The 25,692-nt window shown below is 41.1% G+C and overlaps 1 protein-coding gene across 3 annotated transcripts; it reads right to left on the bottom strand.

The window, feature by feature from the left end:
• Window positions 1-522: 522 nt before the first annotated feature.
• On the bottom strand, window positions 523-24,586 carry LOC105388032 (heterogeneous nuclear ribonucleoprotein K). Of its 3 annotated transcripts, XM_048627667.1 has the most exons (13): window positions 24,432-24,586; window positions 14,243-14,285; window positions 11,356-11,453; window positions 10,643-10,699; window positions 9,757-9,800; window positions 9,083-9,158; window positions 8,879-8,995; window positions 4,846-4,974; window positions 4,265-4,433; window positions 2,619-2,920; window positions 2,050-2,219; window positions 1,358-1,409; window positions 523-847 (listed from the first exon to the last, which is right to left on the bottom strand). In XM_048627667.1, exons 3-12 carry the CDS (start codon window positions 11,446-11,448, stop codon window positions 1,370-1,372), a joined length of 1,197 nt encoding a protein of 398 aa, XP_048483624.1. In that variant the 5' UTR covers window positions 11,449-11,453; window positions 14,243-14,285; window positions 24,432-24,586; the 3' UTR covers window positions 523-847; window positions 1,358-1,369. The 3 variants fall into 3 exon arrangements, with proteins under 3 accessions (XP_048483624.1, XP_011557168.2, XP_011557167.2); XM_011558866.3 differs by lacking the exon at window positions 1,358-1,409 and having other exon boundaries at window positions 24,432-24,585; XM_011558865.3 differs by lacking the exons at window positions 1,358-1,409; window positions 24,432-24,586 and adding an exon at window positions 14,371-14,604.
• Between the last annotated feature and the right edge of the window lie 1,106 nt (window positions 24,587-25,692).

Below are 25,692 nucleotides of genomic sequence, written 5' to 3'. Positions count from 1 at the left end.
CATTAAAGCAGAATATTTAGATTTCCAGAATAAATAAGCCACTTGTGTGTCTGCTATTAATCAATGTTACATAATAAAATTATGTGAACCGGTAGCTAAGTTCTGGAGAAAGCTTAGCTTAGAAGCCAGAGCCATTGTTCACTGGTCAACAATCCAGTCTTACACCTTATTCCTATCCCATAACATAGAATGACTTTCCTGTCATCATACTGCTGGACATTGGTTTCAAGCGAGTTACCTACCTACCTACCTCTTAAAAATCCATATATTACCATGATCCCCGTCGATAAGGATGCAATATGGAAATTATAGGCTGCGTTCCCATTCCCAGCAGGAACTATTGCAATGCAGCCTCGGAGTATATCTAGGAATAAGGCGAGATATGACGAGTCCGTTCGCCATTTTCATCATTGTTTCTTTATCTTCAAATTAGTACCTAATTGATTTTCCAGTGTGTATTGTGCAATAACTAACTACAACTACTGTTTGGAAAGGAATTTTTAACCAATAGAAAGAGACATAGATAATAAAATAAACTTTATTCCTTCATTTCATTCACTTAAAAATACATCGATTTTAACAAATATCGGTAAATCATTGACACAATCGATATCATTACGTTTTATAATAGTAGAAATTACGTTAAATGCGTTCCGTATTGATGGTGCAACAATCTGGTTGCAACAAACTAGATTATAAGACATGTAGCCTCCAGTGATTGTACAATAATGTCGCCGTGGACAAAGTAAAGCTATACATGTATCCTATTAGTGATTCGAGATTTCTTCAGAAGTTGCCGCGGCCGCCGCCGCCGCCGCCGCCCAGGTTGGGGTTGCTCTCATGCACACTGAAACACAAACACACTCTTTAGTAAACATCAAAATGTATTCATCACACATTAGATTTGTTATACACTCAACACATAGTTATAGAACAGAATATGGTACAGAAGTTAGTTAGAGTGAGATGGATGAAGGAAGGACTCCGTCCGAAGCAAGGGCCACCGCTTTGTAGGGAGATTAGTGATTCCTTGTTAATTCAATAAAACAACAAAATCACTAGTCTTCCATACAACTCGGGGCAATCGACGCCTCTTGAGCAGTTAGTCACGAACACACACGTTGATCACATCACGTTAATAGCTAGAAAGGTAACATTGTTAGTTAAAAAGAATGAACACGAAACAATGAATGTCGAAGAGGCAATTAATGTTAATGACCGATGAAATGAAATTCCCTTGATAATTATGAGATGATTACCTACTTCAACTACAAAACCTACATAATGTAGAATATCGAATACCAAATTATTTCTTAAATCCCCATAGTCTATCTACAAACAACGGTAAATGTTTTACCTGAATTGCTTCTTAGGCTAAATCAGCCAACTCAGGGAACTCTTCAAACATTCTAGCGCAAACAATAATGTGTTAGTAATGGTATTGTATGATAAGCTGTGACAAATAAGAACATAGGTAAGTACATGCAAACATTATAAACATCCTAATACCCCGTCGTCTCATAAACAGGCAATCTGATTTGAAAAATTGTGGTGAGTACACTAATCTTGAGTTCACCTTTAACCGAAAATCCGATTGCAAATCGGTGATTCCTATTTGGAGCTAAGAAGCCACATGTAATCTTAAACTCTACTTCATACATTTCCAAACATGTTCGTGGATTTTAATGATATTGATATCTACCCTGTCATTAAAATCACAGGTGTAACCCGTGTAGCAGTGCACATACCCCGCAAACAAGGGAGTACAATAATTAGTACAAGGCGTTATGCGTTAGTATGTTACAATGTTGCTGGGGTAAACAACAAGAGAATATTTGAACCTCGTCGAAAACATCTTCAAAAACAAAAAGTGAAGTCATTTATGTATAAATACGTGTTTATAGCGCTTGCTGAATATAAGATGAGAGCTAGACGCAAGACTAAGTGTACAAGTAAGACAATTTTTTTTTTTTCCTTTTTAATATGTTGGGACGTTTGATTCGAGATTATCATATAGGATCATACTTATAACTAGTAGTGATAACCCACCTCTGCTGCAACAGATACTGCGCCATCTGTATCCGCTGCGGCGTGCCGGTGATGGTGATGATGCGCTCGGCGGCGCCGGGCAGCGGCTCCGCGATCTCGATGCCGGCGCCCGACTCCGCGCGGATCTTGCGGATGCGAGTGCCCGCCTTGCCGATGATGGCGCCCGCCAACTGTAGGGGGAGGTGGTGGTTAGTTGACTAGAGGTAGTAGGTAGGGATGTTAAATAATTTGTATTAATTAGGTAAGTATTTACAGCGTGACATTGTCAAGGTCATTTGTTTTCAAGTAGGCTGAATAGACAAATGAAAAGCGTTAAGCAAAGTGTCAAATTATGAAATTGCATTCTTTTCCATAGCTAAATATTGTAGGTGTAGATACTTTTTCAAAGGAGTTTTTATTTATACAAAATGCGCTGCTTCATGAAGGTATTGAAGAGACTAATTGGATGATGGATGCTGAGGACATAGCTTTGTGGCGCTCTGGCACACAAATGGTGGACTATCAGACGAGATGATGATGTCAAACTATACTAAAAGTTGTACCATAAAAAACCTGGCAAACCAACTCACATCTTTAGGAATCGTCACTTGAGTAGTGGTCTCCTGTCCACCACCACCAGCATTGTTACTGAACCCTCCAGCACCAGCTCCAAACCCTGGCTGGTTGTTGCTAAACGGGGGCGGGTTGGCGGGGGGCGGGGCGCCGTTGCCCGCGCCGCCGCGGTTGAAGTTGCCGGGGGGGAAGTTGCGCGGGGGGTTGAAGGGCGCGCGGGGGCCGGGGCCGGAGAAGTCGTTGAAGGGGGCTCGGGGGCCCGGCCCGGGGGGGCCGTTGCGGCCCATCAGCCCTCCGCGCGGCGGCGGCGGGCCGCGACCTGGAAAAGAAGGAGATTTACAGGTTAGTGCTGATAGTAACTTGTTTTATTCATTTCGTATTATTTAGTATTTTCATTGTCAAATAAGTTAGGCTACATTCGCCACCAGAGACTACACGAGAGAAGCTCGCAGTTGCGTTGCAGGAACACTAGGAGATATCAACTTGTATATAGGTGACCGATAGTGAATGGATGTGGAAGGTTGAGGGCAGAGTGTTGGCGCTCCTTGGATAGTCCTTCAGCAGTGGACGATAATGATGATAGGAAGGCTTCGAAACAAAAACATCGTACTGTCTGAATTAAATAACAACTGTACTGTAATTAATTATAAAAAAATAAGTACTTAAAGAGGATAATGATAGCTATTTTTCTAATTAGTGTTTTTTTATGAACATTTATTTTTATTTTATCTGAGCAACTCTGTAAACAGCGGAAAATACCGCCCTTATTTTTCTGCCTCCTACACGAAACACGAGTAACAAAGATTTTTATTTCTATTCTATCGATGTTGCCATGCCTCCTCAAAGGGTATTTTTCCTTAGGCTTTGCGATGTAGGAGTGGATGTTGTTATTGAAGCAAATAATACAGAGTGGAAAAATACAACATGCTATTTCTGGATCGCTGAACATCATTAACTTATTCATCGTTAAGAATAATTGTTAATTTTGCGAATATTTTGGAAAATACTGTTTGTATACCTAATATCAGTCTGCTGCCAGGATTGGAACCTGGGACCTTTCCGGTTTCTAACCTTAGCACCATCTTCGGTCTGCCGCATATTGGTTTCGATTCTGAAGAACCCATTCATTGTTAATTGATTGTTGGCTGATAATGAACTTCAGCACCACTGCTGGATGATGATGATGATCATGGCATGCGTGCCTCCGGGTGGCGTAGGGATGCCGTAGCCACCGTATTCGCCCGCGAAGGCGTCACTTCCTACTTTACTGCTCTGGTGTAACAAGAACGTTACTGGCTGATGATGATGGCATGCCTTCGTGGGTACATAACAAGGGCGCCGCAGATGGTGCATTTAAAAGCGTATTTTTATCAGTGTAGGTCGTCATTGTGGTTTTGTTTCTGTTATTTAGTGTCTAATAAATTTAATGTATTATTATTATATTATACTAGCTGTTCCCGCGCGCTTCGCTTCGCCTTAAAAAGTTTTCCCGTGGGAATTCCGGGATAAAAAGTAGCCTATGTTCTTTCCCAGGGTCTAGACCGTATGTATACCAAATTTCATTCAAATCCGTTCGGTAGTTTTGGCGTGAAAGAGTAACGACAGACAGACAGACAGACAGACACAGTTACTTTCGCATTTATAATATTAGTTAGGATAATACCTCCGGGCGGCGGTCCCATAGGCATCCTTGGGGGCGGGCCGGGGCGCGCGCGCGGCCCCGCGCCCCCCGCGCCCCCGCCCTGCCCCGCGCCGTAGCCTCCATACTCGTCCGCGTAGAAATCGTCGTAGTTGTGCGGGTCGTAGGGCTGGATCACGCCCTTGATCGGGGTCTGCGGAGGAGACAGAGGGTTAGGTGTGGATTGGCAAAAAGTGTTGAGTATTTTTTTGTTTTAGTAAACATTCGAAGATGGCTGAAAGATATTGCGTTTTGGAAATAGGTACGCTTTGTATATGCACGGTGTTTTTTTAAGTTATAATTTATGTATCTTTCATCATTAGACTATAGCAGTCCACTGCTGGACGAAGGAAGATCTCACCCAAAGCACACCACTGGATGCTATCTATTAGCTTTCCGCTCTACGTATCTACCATTTTATACCTAATAATATGTGCAATACAGTGTTTATAACCAGAATTAACTAAGAATTTAAATAAAGTTAATCCAAAATAGGTAGGTAGTTATTTAAAAATACGTTGAAGCGTTGAGACTCTAGGTACTGCGGTAAGGAGAAAAGTGTATACCTGTCTAATGAGGTCGAGCACCTCCCTCACGCCGGCCGCGACGGCTGCCTCGCCGCCGGCCAGTTGCACGACTCGCTCCGTGCTCTGCGGCGCCGCGTTGGAGAAGATCTTGAGCCGGGCGCCCGTTTTCTGTGGGGGGTAGGGTTTCGTTGTTGTTAGGTGTAATGGTTGTTTAGAGCTGCTATAAATATAATTGTCGGAAAAAGGATAATATGTTAAATCTGAAATGGTTTGTTAAAAATCGATTAGATGAGTGTTTAAGTAAATATTTTTCAGTGTCGCAGTTTTAAGTTTCAGAATCAACACCATTGTCATCTAAAATCTGAACTAATACGTTCAGAATAAATTCAAGATAAATGCTTCAAAATTTTTAGTTTTCAGGTATCAATCACTTCCGTCATTCCAAAGCTAGCTAGTTGAAGATGTTGAAGTTAAGTTAAGCTTATAAGAATAGGCTCACCGGACTAATGTTACAACATTCTATAGATGACCGTAAAGGTATGGATCCATGTAAATACATGGAAAGTATAGCCTTAATAAAAGCACAACGACGACGAATTCACACAAGACACAAGAGGATAATCGTGAAAGTACTACAACGTCAAAATCCTAATGGTAGTGGATTAAACGTAGGAAGGTACCGATTGATTTTGACCATGATGGTGTGTGATATACGTATAGATTCGTTCTTTAATTTTATATTATTTAGGTATCAAAACTGTTTAAATTTTATTTATGTATGTAATAGCTATGTGCCCATTCACTAAATATCTAGAGGTCTGTTCATCCTTAAGATGATAAAGAAGTCCAAAGGGGTGAAGTTACACTGCACAAAGTTGCCGTAGATACAAAAAAGCAAGCATTATACCAATAAAGCCGGTTCTATCGAACAGATGGTAAAATTATTTATACAAGGAGCAAAATTATTATTAGCGCACTTTTTATTTAACGAGATCACTGTCAAAATTTATTTACCGATCGGTGCAACAGCACCGGATGAAAAGCCGAAAAAAATACAAATTAATAAAGTTTAACCGGAAAAGCCGCAAAAAGTTAAATTCAAATAATTTTATTTTGAAAAAGGCGCCGCAATCCGCTATAACATTTAATTTCCCCAACGCATGCTGACAGCGGGCGGAGGGCGGCGCACACATCGACCCGCGCACATGTTCAACACAGCACCGCACACGATTAAATTAAAAACTTAAATTCGAAAACCGAATTCTTTTTTCAAAATTTCAAACACACCTTGACACTTCATTTTTTCAGACAAAGATTGTTTCTAGCCAGTGGCAGTAGCGCTCCAGTCGGCGCCGCGCGGCGGACTGGCGGTCGGCGGCTCACCTGCCCCCCTCGCCTGCACTTGCGGGGCTCCACCCACCTCCACAAGGCCGGTAGTCGGTACCTACTCACGGAACTCCTCTACCGAAATCCATCACAAACTTCGCGGCAACTTTCGTTGCGATGCGATTCCCGCTGTCTTTCAGGCATCACGTTAAGGAGTTTTCGGCTCGTGGAAATGTCATTGCTCTGATTAGTTTCCAAACTCAGGTAGGTCACAAAGGAATACTGTTGTTCTTATTGTGGTAGGAATAGGAATATAATAATAATCATTAATTAAACTAAATGAAATTTCGGCCACAATCGATCGTAAGTTTATCATTTGTCAGTGTCCGCCGATGGTTGGCTGATCGGATCAATCGGCACTCGCGCGACAGACAATGAAGCCGTACACATTAGTTGCGGTTTCGATCGGAAACGGAAGCGGCTCGCGTGCGCGGCCGGTGTGCACGCGCCCTAACGCCCGTGTGTCGCCGGCCTTCTGTCGCAGTAATGAGTGTGTAATTACCCGATATCGACAGACATGTCATACCGGGCGCGGGCTAATTACTAGCTTCGCCCCCACAAGGGTTGCTGGAACTGGATCTATTTCGCTATTCAAATGAAACGCCTGAAACGTTTTTGTTAACCTACTTCTGCTCTTTATGGACGGACAAAATGTACCCCAGACAGACTTAAGTTCTTGGCCACATGCCGAGAAAAAAGTCGGATAGACATTAACATCCGAATGAAATACATTTCGAGTAGGGGTAAGTAAAGCGGAGTGGCCTAAAAAAATGTTCGGAGTCTCATTAACAAGATGGTTGGTTGTTTTTTGTGTGGTGAGGTCGGTGCGGGAGGATGTGAAGCGCGGAAACAAAAAGTTCCCGTCACGTGCAGCGCGGTAACCGGAGCCATCCGGCCTCCCACGTGACCACCAGCACCAGGCACCGCCGCCGCCGCGAAGCCGCTCAAACTAGACCATTGTGCGTTCCAACTCGGCCCGCTCCAGCCCGCACCAAAAGGAAACCCTGTCGGGGCGGGCAGGTGATCGCGCAACAATAACTCCGGCGCTATTAATAACGAGAAATGTCGGGCCGGAGTTCTCAAGGCGTCTGTACCTGGGTCGAAGGAATCAGGGAGGGAGGAGCATGTGTGCGGCGCGGCATTGTGCAAGGCCCAGGTGCGGGTTTTTGTGAGCATCCGGCGACGACGGCTGCGCGGCCACCTGCCGCCAGCTGCCGCCCGCACGCGCCGCCATCGCCTAACCACTCTTTGTTCACACTATTCCGATACCTATCACGGAAAACTATGTAGTATCATTCGCGTCCCTCGCCGATCTTACGTTTTACATCACGGTTTCGTCACATTCTTTTACCCCAATTATTTTGTTACGGTTCGACTCGCATTGTGCGATCCCCTTTCTTTATCCTACAGGTAAAAGTCCATTGACTGGTCCGGATTATGCATTACACAGAATTTGATTGAACAATAAAATGAGACAACAAAATGCGAAATGCAGTATTATTAACCGGGAGGGGCGCAAAAAGTTTCTGAATTGGTTTGCGTCGTTTTCGTTGTCCAGGTATACATTTTTACGAGCGGCAAAGTCTCTTTAGCTGTGTAAAGGTGCAAGCTGAGCTGTGCGACACAAACAAGGTTGTGTTTGATGGATGGGAGCGGAGATCGATCCGCCGCCGACGCCCGGAGTCGCGGGTCGACGGCAAACAACGACCCGGGAGCAACTTGCTCTATGTACTTGCGAATTATGAAATGCAACACCGAGATTGCGAAGTTACCCGGCTCCTGCGATGTTCGAAAACTTTCGGAATCACAAAGTTACGCCCGTAATGGATGCCGGCATACTAGCTACGGTTGCACAGTTTTAGTTGGCTATCTACGTACCCTTATTCGTACCAAAACTTCAGGGATGTTTTACCAATTAAGAACATTTTTATTGAAAAAGAAAATCGATCGCCTCACGTCTCCCTATTTTGTCGGCTTACATTGAGAGGATAAGAAGGCGTATTACGCCAAGCTTTGATCGAGTTTCCAGGCAAATTCAATCAAAATAATTCCCGGGTAATTGACAAAAGCGCACGGACGCGCCATACCTGATCCGTCGTTTTAGATTTATCTTTCGTAAAAAATCTCGATAAAAATAAATAATTCAAGAGCGGACGCGTCTGATAATGAGATAATACGAGAGATTCGCCCTCGCCGGCGCAGCTGCCGCCGCATCTGTCTTTGAACACGGCTTTACACAAGCACGTGTCCCAAATATCTTAGCAAAAAAGCCTTTTGAAATAACTGTATCATTGCCATATGCCGCTAGACGGTGAAAGGGCTTCGCGAGCGAGCGAGTGCAGCACTCTAACCATCACAAAAGTTATATCTTGCCAGATAGAGCCCGTCTTAAAAGAAAAGCCAGAAGTGCGCTGCTTAAAAAATATGTTTAATCCCTAATTTGAAAATTGTTGGAAAAGAGCAAGATTCCGGATTGAATTATCCCGGCATCATTAACAAACTGTAGGGTCTGTAGGATCAACTTTGTAACTCGACACGTCTCCCTGAATTAATAAAGGGGAGGTCGAATGGTACTCGACACAGAAATACTTCAGGTAATTTTTCTTCGGACGCATACTAATGAAGTGCCGCGAGCTTTTCCTGTCATTTAATAAGTGAATCTAAGAAGAGATGGGTGGAGACTCACCTCGCGCAGTTCTTTGATCTTGGCGCCCGCCTTGCCGATGACGCAGCCGGCGCGGCTCTGGTGGATGAGCAGCCGCAAGTCCAGGTCCTCGGTGGTGGTGCCCTTTGTCGCCCCCGCCTGCACAACCAACCACATATTACTTCAGGCTTCACCGACACAAACATAAGTGTTAGGTATATGTTTCGGTACATGGGTGTCACTTACATCAATCAATTTCGGCAGGATTTCCTTCACGATTTCCAAAGTGGTGTCAAGATCCGAAGCCGATATGGAAAGCACTCTGAAAAAATAAACGCGTCGTTACGGCCCTATTGAATACACAAAAAGTTGTAGATTGAAAATATCACAAACACGAAACTGAATAAAACGTCGAGTCTCAACGGTCAGGGAGGTCCGCAGGGCGTTGCAGAAGCATGGCGGTGAGGGAGGGCTAGGAGATCTATTCGGTCCAGACGCTACTGTTGTAACATATTGATGGGAGGGCGTCACTTAGCGTTAGATGAGTCGGATAAGACGGTAACGTCTAGAAGTGTACTAGAGGTGCGCTCGGTGGATCGATGGAGGAGTGGAGCGTCGTGGATGCGAGATAAAGGGTGAAGCGCCTATCGGGACTGTGGCGCACAGCGCTACGGGCTCGTCCGTTCTTGTACCATCGACTTCAGCTGTATTGTGTCAAATTTCACCCCCACTATCTACAACCCAGGAAGCGTCTACCCCTTACTATGTAAACCTATGGTGAAATCCAACACATAACAGTCAGTCGCGTGGAACAACGACGGACGCAAAGACATCGAGGCCCCTGACTGTTGACCGAATGTTAGAGTACTCGGGTATCGTTAAAGAGTTTGTTGAGAGTAGATGTTGGCGAGATAGTTTACCGTTCGGGGCCGGGGCAATCTGGGACTGTTATAGAGGCTTTGTACTGCTCGTGGCGGGGCGGGCGGCGGGTGCGGGGCGGCGGCGGCGGCCGGCGGGGCGGGACCGATAACCAACACACGCTGTAGCGACGCACCGACGCGGCCTCGACGGCGTCGCCGGCCGAGGCGCACTCAACCCGACCCCCACATCATCACATAAGTAAGCTACTCCCACCATAATTTATTGAATGGTGGGATCAAGAGCGGACATAAAGTCGGGGTAGAGTTGAGTGTGATCAATATGGAAGCGCATCGAGGCGCGTGGTGCGTCACGCTACAAGGTAATTTGTCGGGGCGTCACAGGGGGCGATAACTTGGGACCTGTAACTGTGACTGCCGGGGGTTAATCTGTCAGCGGCACCGGGCGCGCCCGGCGGGAGGCCGGACACGGCCGCATCACACTACTAGAGTCTTCGCAATCGTCGGTGACGGGGTCGAGGGACCCACATACCAAGACAAGGAGGAGGTTGGGTGGGTCGTCTGTCTCGAGACTATATTGGTGGACCTGATCCGATGGGGCCACAGAGCAGTATAGTAATTTTTAAAGTAACAGTGATTGGCAGTTGGTACCTGTGATGAAAAAATGTTAGTTCATAAGTTGGATCTCTAATTGGGCACTAGAACAATCGTAACATAAAACAAATTAATTGAAAAACTAAACTTACTCGGCTCACTGTTGCATACCTAAACACTAACCAATCAATAACTGATATTAGTGTACCTACGCTGTAAAGGTAAAACCAATTACTTTAAATCTTAATTGTGATTGTGTTGTATGTTGTATCATGTGTGTCTTTGATAGTTGGAGTATTTGTAATTATAACTACGCTTATTATTATATACTGACCTGGTTCCTTAGCTTCGATATGTTCTGGCCGCCCTTTCCGATAATTGAACCTGCCACCTGTTACGAAATTCACTATCGTTATTAATTCAAGAAGAACTTGTGCGCTGGCGGATCTTCACTTAACTAAATTGCCTGGAGTTTCTGTGTTGAACTCCATCTAATATAAAATAATATGGCTGAGTATTGAAAGTAATTCATATTTCAGTTCTGCTCAGGCATGCAATATCAAGTGGTATTTAACAGCGTTCACCTTTACAGGCTTATGGATTAAGCCAATTATATATGCTCTAGAAAAATTACATTCTTTTTGTCAGGTGAAGATCGGGGGCCAGTTTAAAAAAAAGTCTAAGTTGATATTGGCATCCGGCGGAATTACGAATACGGGTTTGTGGTGCACATGTCCACATTAGTATAATCTGCACCTGTCGGCCCTCTGAGCACGGGACAGGGAAGGTGCAACCTACTGTCTGCAGGAGGCTTAGGGTGATTAGACTAGTTGCAGCTTTGTGACTGTTCAGTTTGGGAGTCGACAGCGGTGTAGCAATGATCGGCTTTGTTAGCCAACAGGGAAAGGGAGAATACACTTTGCCAGACTAACTACCATTAACGCTGTAGATACTTTAGTCTAAAATAACTCGTACTCAATGCATTAACTTCGGGACACAGCACCGGACCGCGGTATGGAATAAAAGTAATGATAACGGTCTAATTACCTTGCTCGGGATGAGGAAGGTGACTTCATCGTCGTTCTGGCGATGCCGCTTGGTGTTGGGCCCGTCCTCCTCCCCGTACGCGTCACGCTTCATGGCCTCTGAGGAACGAACGGGCCTTTAGATACACTCGAAACTCCAGAACAAAAGATTGTAGGGAACATCACGTATGCTACCAAGTTGTCTTGCTGTGTACACAAAGGATTTAATTGATCGTCCCGTCTCAACTAAAAGCTCTGCCAAGTGTAGCGACGTACATCCGACGAGGGCGTGGCATCCGGTCGTCGTGAGAGGAAACACTTTAAATAAAGCTATAATCATTCTTATCGATATTGTTATAAAAGTCGTTATTGAAGTTATCGGATTTATTTACTGGCGTAATAAAGATGACGACAGGGAACACGACAACAACCACGTTATAAAATGAACTGAAAATGGATATAAAATGTGAGAAGCGTAGCAATTTATTGAGAATTTCGTCAGAGGTATTTTCTTTGATGAGAGAAATGTCAAGTGTCTTCAGTACACACTTTGAGACGAAAAACCAGCGTTGCGGAAACGAATAAGCCTCTAATTTCTTTGTCAGTCGAGTCTTATATAAACACAATACAGGTAGACCCTGCGCGCCAATTATGAAACCAAATGTGGGCCATAAATCCTCCTGAGCAGATGAAAAGTACTTTTGTCTTAATTTGGTAAGTATAATTATGACATTCTACTGTAACACCCCCGAAATAAAAATCAAGATTAACGTCCCCTATTTAGTATGGAAGCCATTATTCATTAATTTAATGGGCATAGCATTAGAACATATAGAAGCCATTAAAATTATAGCAGTGACATACCAGCGCGACCGGGATTCCGACTGAGTTTTAGAAATCCCGCACCCCCGCGCTCTGATTACAGTATTATGGCAAACGAGCAAACAATATCACAAAATTACCATTCGCAATTTTATTTCAATTACGCTAATGAACGATATTCAAGGGAAAAGGTATTTTATGATAATAGGGTGGAAGCCGAGACTTGAGCAGCTCCTCAACACAGGTGGGCGACGACGAGACGGGCCCAAGTACCTAGTTACCTACCCTATGATGATCCACGCTAGCAATGACTATCGTTAAACTAATACTAAATATTAAACAACACAACGCCAATAAAAAAAATATATACCAACAGGATTCAATATAAAAATTCACACAGGAATTACCTACAGTGAATTTAATGCTATGCTTGCATGTCTTCAACACTATAGAAGTTTTCAAAGAAACTCGTGTTCAAGGAATTCACAAATAAAAAACTATTCAGGTGTGGCGTGTGGCGAGGTGGCAGTTCGCGACGACTGATAAGAAAATAGGAATACATATAGCGACTGGCGTTTCAGGAGCCAGTACAATAAACTACACGAAATATTGAAACTCTAGAAAAACTATCTTTAAAGAAAATATTTTTACGAATAGAACCTACAAGCTCAACGCAGACGACTAGAATGGAGAAAGAGCTCGAAAGACTCCGCAACTTACAAGTAAAACTGACAACCGCAACGAATAAAAATAAACTCCGAAATGGGTCATAAAAGTGCAGAGATAGTGGTGTGGTCGGGACGTGGGAATGGCTCGAGAAGCCCTAAGTTATGGCGAGGCAGCCGCGTCCTAGGCATTGGGAGCAGGTGGAGGGGTCAACGACACCCGCCACCTGCCGCACCAATTTGCACACCGCCACACAAAAGGGTACCACTCCGTATTTTATTTCGCAATGTCAGCGCCCTCAAAGGGCCCAAACTTTCTGTTTAATTTCCTGTAGCATCACTTTCAAACAATGGAACTGCGAAAGTACGAGTTCGCATTGTAGTTCAGCTTTGAAGTGACTCGGCGAAGTATTTAGCTGGTTCACTTCAGGGTTAAAGATTTCGTCGTTTGGTGCAAGTAAGTAAAGCAACGTCTTCTGAAATTCCGTGTACAAGTTTAACGTGTGAAACTTAATATCAGAAGACTAATGATATAATCTTATATCAATAACATTACATTAACACGATATAAGAATTAATAAGGAACATGCAAGAATATTGCACATAATAATCACAAGAGCCATGTCAATTAATGTTCTAATAGCACGCATCGGAGGCTGTGCGACGGGCGGCCGCAGTGGGAATATGTGAATATTGCGATCGGAATGAGGTTGAGGTCGATCAGAACCCGGCGGGTGCGACGGGCCTTCGTAGAACAGGCCGGCCGGCGGACGGCAGGTGCTGCACAAAGCTCTACCTACCTCTACCTACCTATCCGCTTAGCGCAAAAAACAACACAAAAACACACCACTAAAATGTCACTACCAGCTGTCGTCCGCGACCCGCTCTACCCAGGCCCCGATGCCTTTTAAGTCCTGATCGAGCTGTCAGTCAACGCTCGCAGGATATCTTTTGAGTTTCCCACTTATTTATACTTTGTGCTATTTGCGCATTATTGGGTAGTTCAAACAAAGGATTCCGACAGCGATTAGGTACACACCGGAAGCACTGCTTATGAAATTGCTACAGATCGATCTGTGAGAGCTTTGATGGTGTTCCGGCAGAATTAATTAGGCACAGTAATACTTTGGAAGACAAAGGACAAAACACAGAATATTACGTATAAATAATGCTTTTAAGAAGTGCTAATAATTACAAAATTAATTAGGAAGTGAAACATATTTAAAGCTTTCAAGAGCACATGGTTATGTCATTCTAAGTAGGCAAGTTGAGACGGAAAACGGAAACAATAAAAAGAAGACCCCAAAAGAAATGTAATAAAAAGTTTACAAGGGGGTCAGATTGCATGAAAAATACAAAAAAAAGTAAAACCACTCTCGTAATAAATAAGGAGTGACACAATAAATATGATAGAGTACTCACCCAATTTTCCGGACACGCGACAAAAGATCAAGGCGGTTTAAACCTAGAACAAGAGAAGGCTTCAATAAATTTTGGTCCAAATACTTTTAACAAAACTTGAAAATAGGCTAGTGGGTGAATGAGCGTACATTTTATTGGTGCGTATTGGAGGCGAGCGTCGGGCGGCGCGGTCGCGCGTCGACTGCGAGTGGCCGAGCGCGCTGCGAGGGCGAGACTCCGGGGCGCCGGCCAGGGCGCACGCGCGCTGCCCGCCCGCCTCCGTCGATACCATCCTCGCCTCTCATTGCGGCCCGGAAACGACCAGTTAACGAGCCACGCCGCAACACGACACAAACAATGCCCGCGCCACTAGGCACAGCTCTGAGCGCCATCCCTCGTCTAACTAGCCACGAGTGCCGCCCGGCCTTCCCAACTCGCTCCACACTCCACACCCGATTGCCACTGTGTCACATGATAGCCGAGAGATAGGGTTAATAAACCGGAATGACACAATGGGGGTTGAAGCCGGAAATGAGAAACACGTGAAACTTATAGGAAAAAGCTAATGCACCCAAGAACGAAAGTAGTATCGACATGAATATAGAGTCCTTTCAGTTAAGAAAGATAATTCAACGTATACATCTTGGGGGTTGAACTTCATTAAATGTCATTGACCTACCCACATTACCACTACTGCTATATTCGTCGATTCTTTGACACTTCGTAAGTGCGTATACAGTTTGGCTTCAGCTAATTAAGATCTGGAGTTGCACAACTTCACGTAACAGGAAATGCTGAAGTCAATTTGTGAACCATTTGTAGCTCCCGCTCAGGCTACCTTCCCTTGCATGCGTAATAAGGGAACAATTGCCAAGCGGCGCGTGTTTTGAAACTATACAAGGCCAGAACGCACCCATAGTGTACTAGCACTGTATAGTTTCAAGTGAAAAAATATATTTTTTGACTTGAAAATATACACGATTTGTGCGTACTAATCGCGTATACTTTCAAGTTGGGATTTACTGAATCGTTCTTGAAAATATACATTGCTATTACGCACATTGCTTGATTGGCGTACTTGTCGCATATAATTTATACCTACATGCTGATTCTGATTTACTTAACTATTTAGGTAAATGAACATGACTACAATTTACTTGTTCTGCCTATCATACCTATAGAACGTTAATATTTAAAGATGAACAAGCTCTAATTTGATTGATAAATTGATAATTATAGCGATCATACTTGCAAGTAAGAATACTAATATCTTTATTATTTATATGAATTAAGAGTAATACCTATACTACACTCACGAGTAATGAAAAAGTTCCAGTGCCGATAGCTCCTGAACGGAAAAGACTAGTTTAATGACGCCGTCGGCAATATTAAATCAATCAATTTATTTTCAGATTATTATATCCATAATCCATTAAAGTACATTTAACAGCGCATAAATTTTGATCAAATTCTAATTAAATGTTTGAAAAAATTGGGGTCAATTGGTGTTGACTTTTTACTACTTGGATTTATTCATAGCTCGTGGGTGTAGTAGATAACTAATACCCTATAGACCTATTACAGACATATTTTTCATCAAGTTTTGAATTCACCGTAATTGTCTTTTATGAATTGTTCTTCACCCTCTTCAAAGATCATTTTTACTATTTACAACAGTTCTACAGTTTAATTTATTTCAATTTACTTTTAACTGTATCATGTATACAAAAAACACGTTACGAAAACAATGCCAAGTGCGGAATGATAATGCAATGTTCAGAAAGCAACAGACTTATTACTATTTCGCATGAAAGAAAGAGAGAGCAACAATTCAAAAGGGCTACCTGGTAACTAATCACGTATAGTTTCAAGTGCTCGCATTGCCGCTTGGCACTTGAAAATATACACGATTAGTACGCAGTGGTAACTGCTGCAGTATATTTTCAAGCCATAATTTTGGTTCAACTTACTTGAAAATATACGCGATTAGTGCGTAATGGCCTTGTATACTTTCAAGTAAATCATGGCACCATTTTAATTTGAAAATATACGCGAGCAGTCCCAACCTCTGCGTTCTGGCCTTGTATAGTTTCAAAACACGCCCAAGCGGCTGCTCTATTAAACTTCTGGAGCGAAATGGTTCAGGAATAGAGATGGAATATGAAAATTATGTCATTATTTTGTTTAGATGAATTATTCGTTGGATGTTTATTCAAACACTTGAATTTTAATAATCAACTCTAATGGAGTTACTAAATAAATGAAATGTTTATACACCCCTAACATAATAATGTATATAAGGGCCATATTATTATTATGTTGCGAAGAGGATGTTAACAATAAAACCGGAAAGAAAGCGTAAGGTAGAATCATGAACGGATGCAGTGAGATCATCAAAGCCAACCCTAGTAAAAGCCAAACAAGCTAGGAAGATGATGAAACCGTAAAAAATTCAACTTAAAAATTCAAGACGTTTTGTTTAGTTTATGAAACGTTTGTACAAACATCTGAAGTGAATTTGTAACAATGGCGGCATGCGACCGCGTCGTTAGCCACTAATGTACACCTTCGACATCACTTACCTAATTGACTACAATAAATTAATGTTGCATTAATCGATCTCAACTGAACGTGTATCTACGTATTTCTATCGGCAATGTATCCTCGGCCTTTTATATTTAGTTATATACGATATTACTAAGGGACACAGGGCAAATATCATACATCTTAAAATTCACTGGTATGAGCGTCTAAAAGATTTTTATTGATCAAAGTTATACCATAATAATATATCTTGTAACATCAAACTGAGGGTGAGTGCCGAATAAATGCCGAGAAACCTTAGACAATCTTCCTTACAATTCTTCACTATCAGGAAACAAGGGGCCACTTCTCAAGAGAGGACTTTCACACAAAGTTCAACAATCTACTGTCGACCTTCCTTATCAGCTACATGCTAACAACTAGCGCTCAATTTGTCTACAACTCGTCTATGCCAACGATTATTGCAAGTATTTTAACTTAAAATGCATTGCGATTTTCACATATGCCGAAAGAACACAATATGTACTTGCAATAGTCGTATCTTGCAGTAATACCTCCACGGTCACATTATCAATCAACAACCCTTAAGGAGCATCGTTTATCTGCCAAACAACTGACAGATTCATACACGTTACGTCGACATTGACAGATAAGCAATGCTGCATAAGGGTTGTTATTTTCTTATGTGCGGTGGTCATGTCCTGTGGTGAGGTATCTGATCATAATTATAACTAAGAAAATATACCTTCTGTATATAGGTAGGTACCTGTCCGAACAAAACTTCTATAGAGCTAGTAATTAATTACAACATTACAATACGTGTCATCATGTCATCAAACATGTCATTTGGTGGACAGTTCACGAAAGTTATGTTTGCTTGTCTGACCTGAATATCGGAAGGTCCACCCAAATTATAATAGCGATCAAACTTCTCCAACACGCATATGACGTGACCTGCCTGGCTGGACATTATTCCAGATATTGTACGTATGTATTGAATCTATTTGTTTGTCATAAGCTAATAGGTCAGCGATGAGCGATGTCGAAGACAATTGCTACCTAGGCAACGGGACTACAACAAAAATGCACACTATTTTATGAAGATTATGTAACTGTCAATTTGTGTACGGGGTAAAGTAATAAAATATTCCGTTTATTCATAAATGCTTTGCTATTCTTTGACGACTTAAACGCATATTAACCTAAACACGAGTTGGTTCACATCAAAATGAATATCCGATGCGGATTGCGGACAAAACATTACCATCACAATGTTATCCTACCACTACGTTGGGAATACTTTAGCATATGAACATCCGATATTATGTACATACATTTCGTATAACGCGCACACACCTGGGATTTGAAATAGAGCCAAGCGGTAGAAGATGAGTTTGGCGAATGGAATGGTTCCTGTCAGAATTCAGACAATTTCTTGCGGGAAAAATAAAATAAGAAATGAAAGCCGTGCGAGAAGTCAGGTGGCCGCCTGTGACCCAACGTGGGACCAAACAACTGCTACGACAATTCTATCGATACAAATTAAATTGTCTGGAGAGTTTCTTCGGCAGGCATATTATTTTAAACGGGTAATTGCTGGTAGTCGTCCTTATAGAGCGTATAATTTGCTCCTCGAGGTCTACTGAAATATTCAGAGGGCGATGAGAACGGTCGAGCGGCGGGCAGCCGGCGAGGGCTGGCGCGGCCGCCGAGAGTCCCAGCCCGGGCCGTACAGCTGACATAATAACTTATCATTTGCATTTTACAGTCAATGGAAAATGATAGACTATTGCACAATTCTACGAAACGGAGAAATAAAGAAATTGAAATTTACAGAACCACATACCTAACAAAAGCCATCAATGTACTTACGACTTATTTGTCTTGATCGTATCCTATTTTCGTCATCTCAACTAAGCGTTAAAATATTATATGAAGCACGTTTTTACGGCATCAAACTATTCCCCGGCAAACTACATATTTATAAGAAGTCCTGTAATAAGTAGGTAGGTAGGTAAACGTACAAACGTTTTTTGGTAAGTAAATTTATTTCTAAGATATATATTTGGGGCACGCCGCACGTTTAGGAAATGAAGTCGCTTGCGGAGAAACTCAAGACAGGTTAATTTATTATTGATAGAAATTTCTATTTGCCAACATTTCTCATAATTTTACCTTTTAGGGCATACAGGCTGTAGCAAACATGGTATTGTAATGTAATGTAAGCCGTTATGGGATGACTAACTCGTAAATCTGAACAACTTTTGCATATTTTTTTTCCAATAGCAGCAAGAATTTGTATCAAAGTCATAGATTATTTAGGTACATTCTGAATCACCTCGATTTAAGGCTTGTAAGTTTTTTATATTGATTAATTGGGATCGGAATTCAGAAACATAATTTGACCAACTAATGGTCGAATGGCGGCTCTGACTGCTATGCCGAAGGTCCCGGGTTCGATTCCCGGCTGGGGCAGATATTTGTTTAAAGACAGATATTTGTACTCGGGTCTTGGGTGTTCATATTTATATTTAGTATCTATCTATCTATGTATTTGTGTAGATATTTCAGCTGTCTGACACCCATAACACAGGTTCTGCCTAGCTTGGGGTCGGATAGCCGTGTGTGAGATGTCCCCACATATTTATTAATTTATTTAATACTCGAATTCATTTTTTTTTAAGTAACTACCTACTTTTTTATCTTTCAGACTTGATTTTGACTTGACCTTACTTTTTTTTATCTTTCAGACCTGATTTCTTTACTTGTATTATCTTTCAGACTTGATTTTATCAATCAGTTTAATGGGCCAATTAATTTGGGTTCAAACTTTCTATAACAAAACCTTTATGCACATGACAAACCATCCTGATTAGGATCAAATTCCATTCAGAACTCAATCAATAGTTCGGTCGGGTACAAAAGCAAAGGATGTATGGCGGTGTGGACCATTTAGTAAAATTACATCTGACAAACATTACTTAGGACAGAGGTTCGAAACCCTTTGCTGGGGTATTAGGGTTTGGGTATCTCAAATGTAACATCTACTGAACATGTACCATCAGTGAAATTCATTTCTGTGATGAAGAGTAGGGCTGGTTTCAGAGCCTTTAGAGACTGGCCGATTCCCGGATAGTACTCGTAATAACAATAATGACAAAGAGTTTTTTTTTCAAATTCTAGGTTAAATAATTATATTTAACAGAAAAAATATATATTTTAATTACACATATTAATTATTATAGGGGCTTTGCGATAACGTCGACAACATGTCTCCTCTCTCATGATTAGAAATGTAATATCAAAATCCATTAATTATTTATTTTCTATCTTTTATTATTATTTCTTTCACCGTAAACTGTAACAGATACAGAACGGGACTCAGGAGTTTTTATCTTCGGTTAGGTTACCTAATTGATAATGACTAATGACGAAAAAAGGGAGTCAGAAGGTTGACGCCCCTCGTGGCCTTTCACACAACACTTATCCATTCCGTTTCCTTGAGGGCCGCCTCCGCCACGTCTGAATATTTGATGCTCCTTATCGATCATAACTTCTTTGCGGCGGAATATCGACGTAAGGCATACAATCGTGTTCAAAATGTTGCATTGTAAGCAATTAAATTTATGAAGAAAATAATACCTTTATATTGAATCTCATTCCGTTCGGAATTAATGGTCAACATAGATGTTTAAAAATTCTGAGAGCGTGAAATATTGCACCGCACACCCGGAAAATCCCAAGAGATCAGCGAAATGGCAACGAATGCTGTATGTTAGATATATATCGTGGATTGCAAGTACCCTGATGTACCATCGTGTGATCATCATCATTTACCAACAATCTTCCATTGCTGGCCTTCAAGTATATAGAAAATCGCCAAAACATTATGGTCCTCAGTCTTCCTCATCCAACCACATAAATGTAATGTACTATTGGAAATGAAAGATGTAAAAGCGGAAATAGAAAATAAAAAGCGGGTTTTTCCTCGGTGTATCCTACTGTAGCTGTAGGGCGGAGGTGGGCACTTCATGACTTATTGAGACGAGGTGGTGGTTGTTAGACAGTAAAAATAGACGTGAATTGTAAGAAAGGCACCGTTGCGCGATGTTTCGTGTGTGTAATTGGAGAGTGGTGGGCGAGCCGCACGCCACCGAAGTCCGTCCGTGGGCCGGGCGGGAGACATCTTGTATTTGCTTCTCTAGTAATTTCCCCGTCCGTCCTTGTATATTTAAGCGGCGCAGCGGCGGTGTCCGTGCCGTTCTCATGCATATGTCATGAGCAGTTGCCGCGCGACCGTTTGTTGACGGTTGGGCCGCGGGAACCACGACCACTGGCCCCCTGCCCACCACCAATAATTATTACGTTCTAGTTTCGATTCCGGTGGCTATCGGCTCCGCCTACACCCCGATGGCGGGCGGTGGGATGAGGCGACAATTACATTCCCGTTTTTTCTCCAATAGACCCGCGTGTAATGACCATGTAGTTTGTATTGCATGTAAGCTCAAATTAAATGGCGACACCGTAAAAGCAAGCCGAGCGTCGACCGCACGCAAGGCAGTAAATATCATGGTAGTATTAATGTCCCTAAAGACAATAGTCCATATACTATACCCGCTATAGCAGATGGGTTATTCAATAAAATCGTTAAAATAACCCAGCTTGAAGCATTTTATCATACTTTGTTCAATACGTAGCTAAGGCAATTATTAAACGGCATCCCTTGTGTACTCTTCAAAATAAATATTTGAACATTAAGGGGCATTTACAGAGAAAACGCGCACACATTTTCAGAATTACACCAAGTCCAGTAAATATTTTTTATTAACTTCGGAGAGAACCGTTCTGTAGTGGACGACTACTACGGGTGATGATAGTTTGGGCAATAGGCAGGCACTGAGTTATCCTCTCGCAATACGTTTTTCAAGTCATCTATGATTACGGCCGATACGGCCTGAAATTATGCTCTAATGAGGACGATAGATACATCGCAGGCCGGCTGTTTATTATTTCTGTGACAACAGTAATAAATCAGCCATAGGTTTTGTTACTGTGGTGAAAGAATTTCAGGTTAACGGTACAGTACGGTACGGTACGGTTTCAGGGAACGGTAAAGCGTGTATGAAACCAGACACCCTGTATAAGGAACCATTTCCCGCTCTGTAGGATAATTTCAAATATCCCATGTTAACAGAAAGATAATACTGGAGTATACATATTATATCGGACACACAAATGTTCTAAGAAGAAAAAAGCCGATACCCGCTGAAAATGATACAATACATAATTTGCTAATATACAACCTACCTAATAAGTAGGTAGTAGTAGTAGTAGGTTCAGTGATGTTCTGAGTATTTAGTAAAAAAATAGGTGTGAAAACTTTATTGGCTTGTGTGTAAACCATATGTTAATTTATAATATGTAATAGTTATAAGCTGTTTGTTTTCCAAATAAAGAAAATTAAAAATTAAAATTAAATTAAAATAAGTAGTCGGCTGTCGATCACATTTGGGGAAGATATTAATTTAAAGCAGCATGACGAAAGGGGATTCAACACTGTTGCAACGCTTTTGAAATGAGGTCGGCAGTCGAGTTGGGTCTGGAAGAGCGAAACGCTAATATCACGCATTTTTTGGGAAAGCTTGTTTTATATGACGGTCGATTGGTGTAGTGGTTAGTGAGTGATCCTGACTGCTATGCCGAAGGTCCCGGGTTCGATTCCCGGCTGGGTCAGATATTTATACTTGGGTCTTGGGTGTTGATATTCATATTTAATATTATTAATATGTACCTATTATGTATTTGTGTTTGTGTAGATAATGTCGGCTGTCCGACACCCATATTACAGGCTCTGCCTAGTTTGGTGTTTGAGATGTCCTCACATATTATATAATTTGTTTCCGGACTATGGCACAATTTTATAAATAGGAAAATGGCAGATTTACCTATGTGCTTCTTCCTCAAAAGAGTGGAGTATGTAAGTTCATATACAAGGTGTCAGAAGTAGAAAAGTGGCCAAAAGATATACATCCTAACTAATCCTAACTATCCTATCCTAATCCTAACTAATATTATATAAATGCGAAAGTAGCTGTGTATGTCTGTTACTCTTTCACGCCAAAACTACTGAACGGATTTGAATGAAATTTGGTATACATACATGGTTTAGACCTTTAGAAAGAACATAGGCTAATTTTTATCCCGGAATTCCCACGGGAAAACTTATCAAGGCGAAGCGAAGCTCGCGGGAACAGCTAGTAAAGAATAAATATGACTATTGTCAGCATTCTGTGCTCATTAGATTCCTTTCATTCACAGATGATTGGAGTATAGGTAAATATGGCGATGCCACGTGAAATGTAATTACTTGCCTTAAATATTGAAGATAGGGCATATTACAGGAGGAGACTATATTTTCAGTTTATAAACAATAAAATGTTATAAAAAATACTGCATAGAATAGTTGCATTTTGTGCGGGATTTTATGCTAAGCCCACAGAATTACTAAATGAATAGACATGTCAATGAATAAGTTCTTCCAGTAAGAAATAGGTAGGTAGGTACTGGCACTTGAAATTTTTGATGTTCCTAATATAAAGAACTCTTTTGGCCCATTTTCACAGTTGATATTTCACAGTTGTTGAGTTTTCAGAGTTGAAGATTTATTCTTCTTTCAAAGTTAATTTTTAAAATCCTCTCTTTTTTATTATCAGTTGATAAATTTTATATTCTATTCTAAAAGTGTGAAGTATCAGTAGAAGTCTATACTCCCTTCCTAAGCTTCCTACCATGCTAGTCCACTGCGGGTTTGTGGTTCACACATTTAGAAGTGCTAGATCTAGATGTGCTGGTTTCAACTTCACCTCCAACTTTATTTTGTGGCAATCTGTTCGTCGGTTTTGCCAACAATTTGTGCTGGTTTCATCACAATGTTTTCCTTCACTGTAGGAGTGATGGTATACATTGCACATAAATTCCAAAGATTGATATATGTCAAGGGATGGGAATTAAACAAAAAAATACTAATCTATCTGAAGGTTGTGTATAGCAATGAAATCTAAATATCATAATCAAGGTTGCAAACGCAAATCTTGCTTATAAAGTTTACTTACTGGTCCAATGACAATAGTCGGGCCAGATGTCTTTATTTTTAAAGGTAACAGATTATTTTTGATAATAAAGACATGTAGGTATTCTTTGTATGTTACAAGTTCAATAAATATATTAATATACTTTCTCTATTCTTATAATAATCCTACTAGGTAAGTACTTATTTGTTACCAGGTCTTGGATGTTCAAGAAAATTTCAAACAAGTGCAAGGAGGTGACTAATTAGTCTTTTAAAGCACAACTGTTACGAATACCAGGTTTAAAAATATCCCCTCCTACTACTAAGCCTACTATGTTTGCAATCCAGTCTATCATTATCTCTGTGTGTAAGCCTTGACTTCAGGCAGTTGTAAAAACAGTGCTTACCTTATTACTGCTTCACTGAATCATCACATTCGTGATGTAAAACAACATAGACGAAGTTATTATACCTAGGAGCAGGGTCAATAATATAAATTTAAGAATTTCATTACAATTCCATAACGCTGTCGTTGTCGCCGGCTTCAACAAATCGATATCAAGATTATGAAAAACTAAATAAAATGTAGGTACTTACGTTGAACCGGAGCAGATACTTTTTTATGTTGTATAAACTTACAAAATAACTATTAATTACGAGGTAATACACAGTTAAAATGAAATTAAATGTAAAATTACAACTCCGACATAAAACATGCGATTATTTGTGGTGGTTAACAAAAATGGCGGCCAATGAATTATGATTTGTTTGGTTCTCTCTTTCGTCTCGTTATCCAACGCACATGTATTTTGAAGCAATATTTCAGAACAATCATACTATGTAGCGGCCAACGTTTACTCAATGTTGTGTTGTACATAGAGTAAGTAATACTATGTTTATGTTGCAATGTTTATACGGGTTAAATTGCCATATGTAAATAAAATTAAAAAACGGCTTCGGCACGGCAGGCAGCGGCATCGGCATGTTAGCAATGATTTCAAAAGGAATATACAGGGTGATTGGAAAGTCGATGTATTCCTTTAAATGGGTTATAGACGAAGGCAGGCATTTCCAGTCGATTGAACCCCATAATGCATTATCCGAAAGTCAACCATTTCTGAGTTATTTAAGTTTTAAGTTTTTTTAGATTTTTGCCAAAATTTATGTTTTAAAACAAAATATTTAAAATAACGTAACGGCACCAGTAATGGACATGGAACCAGTAATGGACACTACAAACTTATAGTGTCTAAAATAAGAGTATGCATCGTTTTACGAAAATTACAATACCTTAGTTTCAAAGCCTATACATCCTTCCTTTGTTATATAGACAAGTGACTTATGGCATCCATTTAGATTAAAAATTGTGAGGCAAAAAAGTTCATTTGGCGGAGGTTCACCAACTCAACCGAGTTTTGTTAAGGAAATGAAGGAAATCTTCTAAGAGGTTAGGTGTAGATTTTCGTTGATGATTTCGTTTTATTTTATGTTATATTAAAATGCTGTGATTTTATGGAAACTATACTGAATTACGCACATATTTTCAAAATAATAGAAGAGCTTACGTTTATGGAAATGATTTCAGAGGGGGTGTTCATTACTGGTTTGTAAATTTTCAGTAAATCCAGTTATGGACACATGTCCATAATTGGGTGTCCATAACTGGATTTTTTATTTTGTTCAAGAAAGACTTATACGCCCAAGCAAATGGGATATGCTATTATGCAAGCACAAGATGGCCACTGCAGTTATGCGTTACGGAGACACAAACATGTTCTCCCTACATCTATTTCAAGTGTTCCAGAACAAGTATTGATCAAAGATGCTCATGAAAATCCAAGCCTACACGCGACTGTTG

The sequence above is a fragment of the Plutella xylostella genome, chromosome 19 (assembly GCF_932276165.1).
Source record: "Plutella xylostella chromosome 19, ilPluXylo3.1, whole genome shotgun sequence".
Lineage (NCBI taxonomy): Eukaryota > Metazoa > Arthropoda > Insecta > Lepidoptera > Plutellidae > Plutella > Plutella xylostella.
Note: the sequence above shows the minus strand (reverse complement) of the source record. Positions and strands in the feature narration are given on the sequence as shown.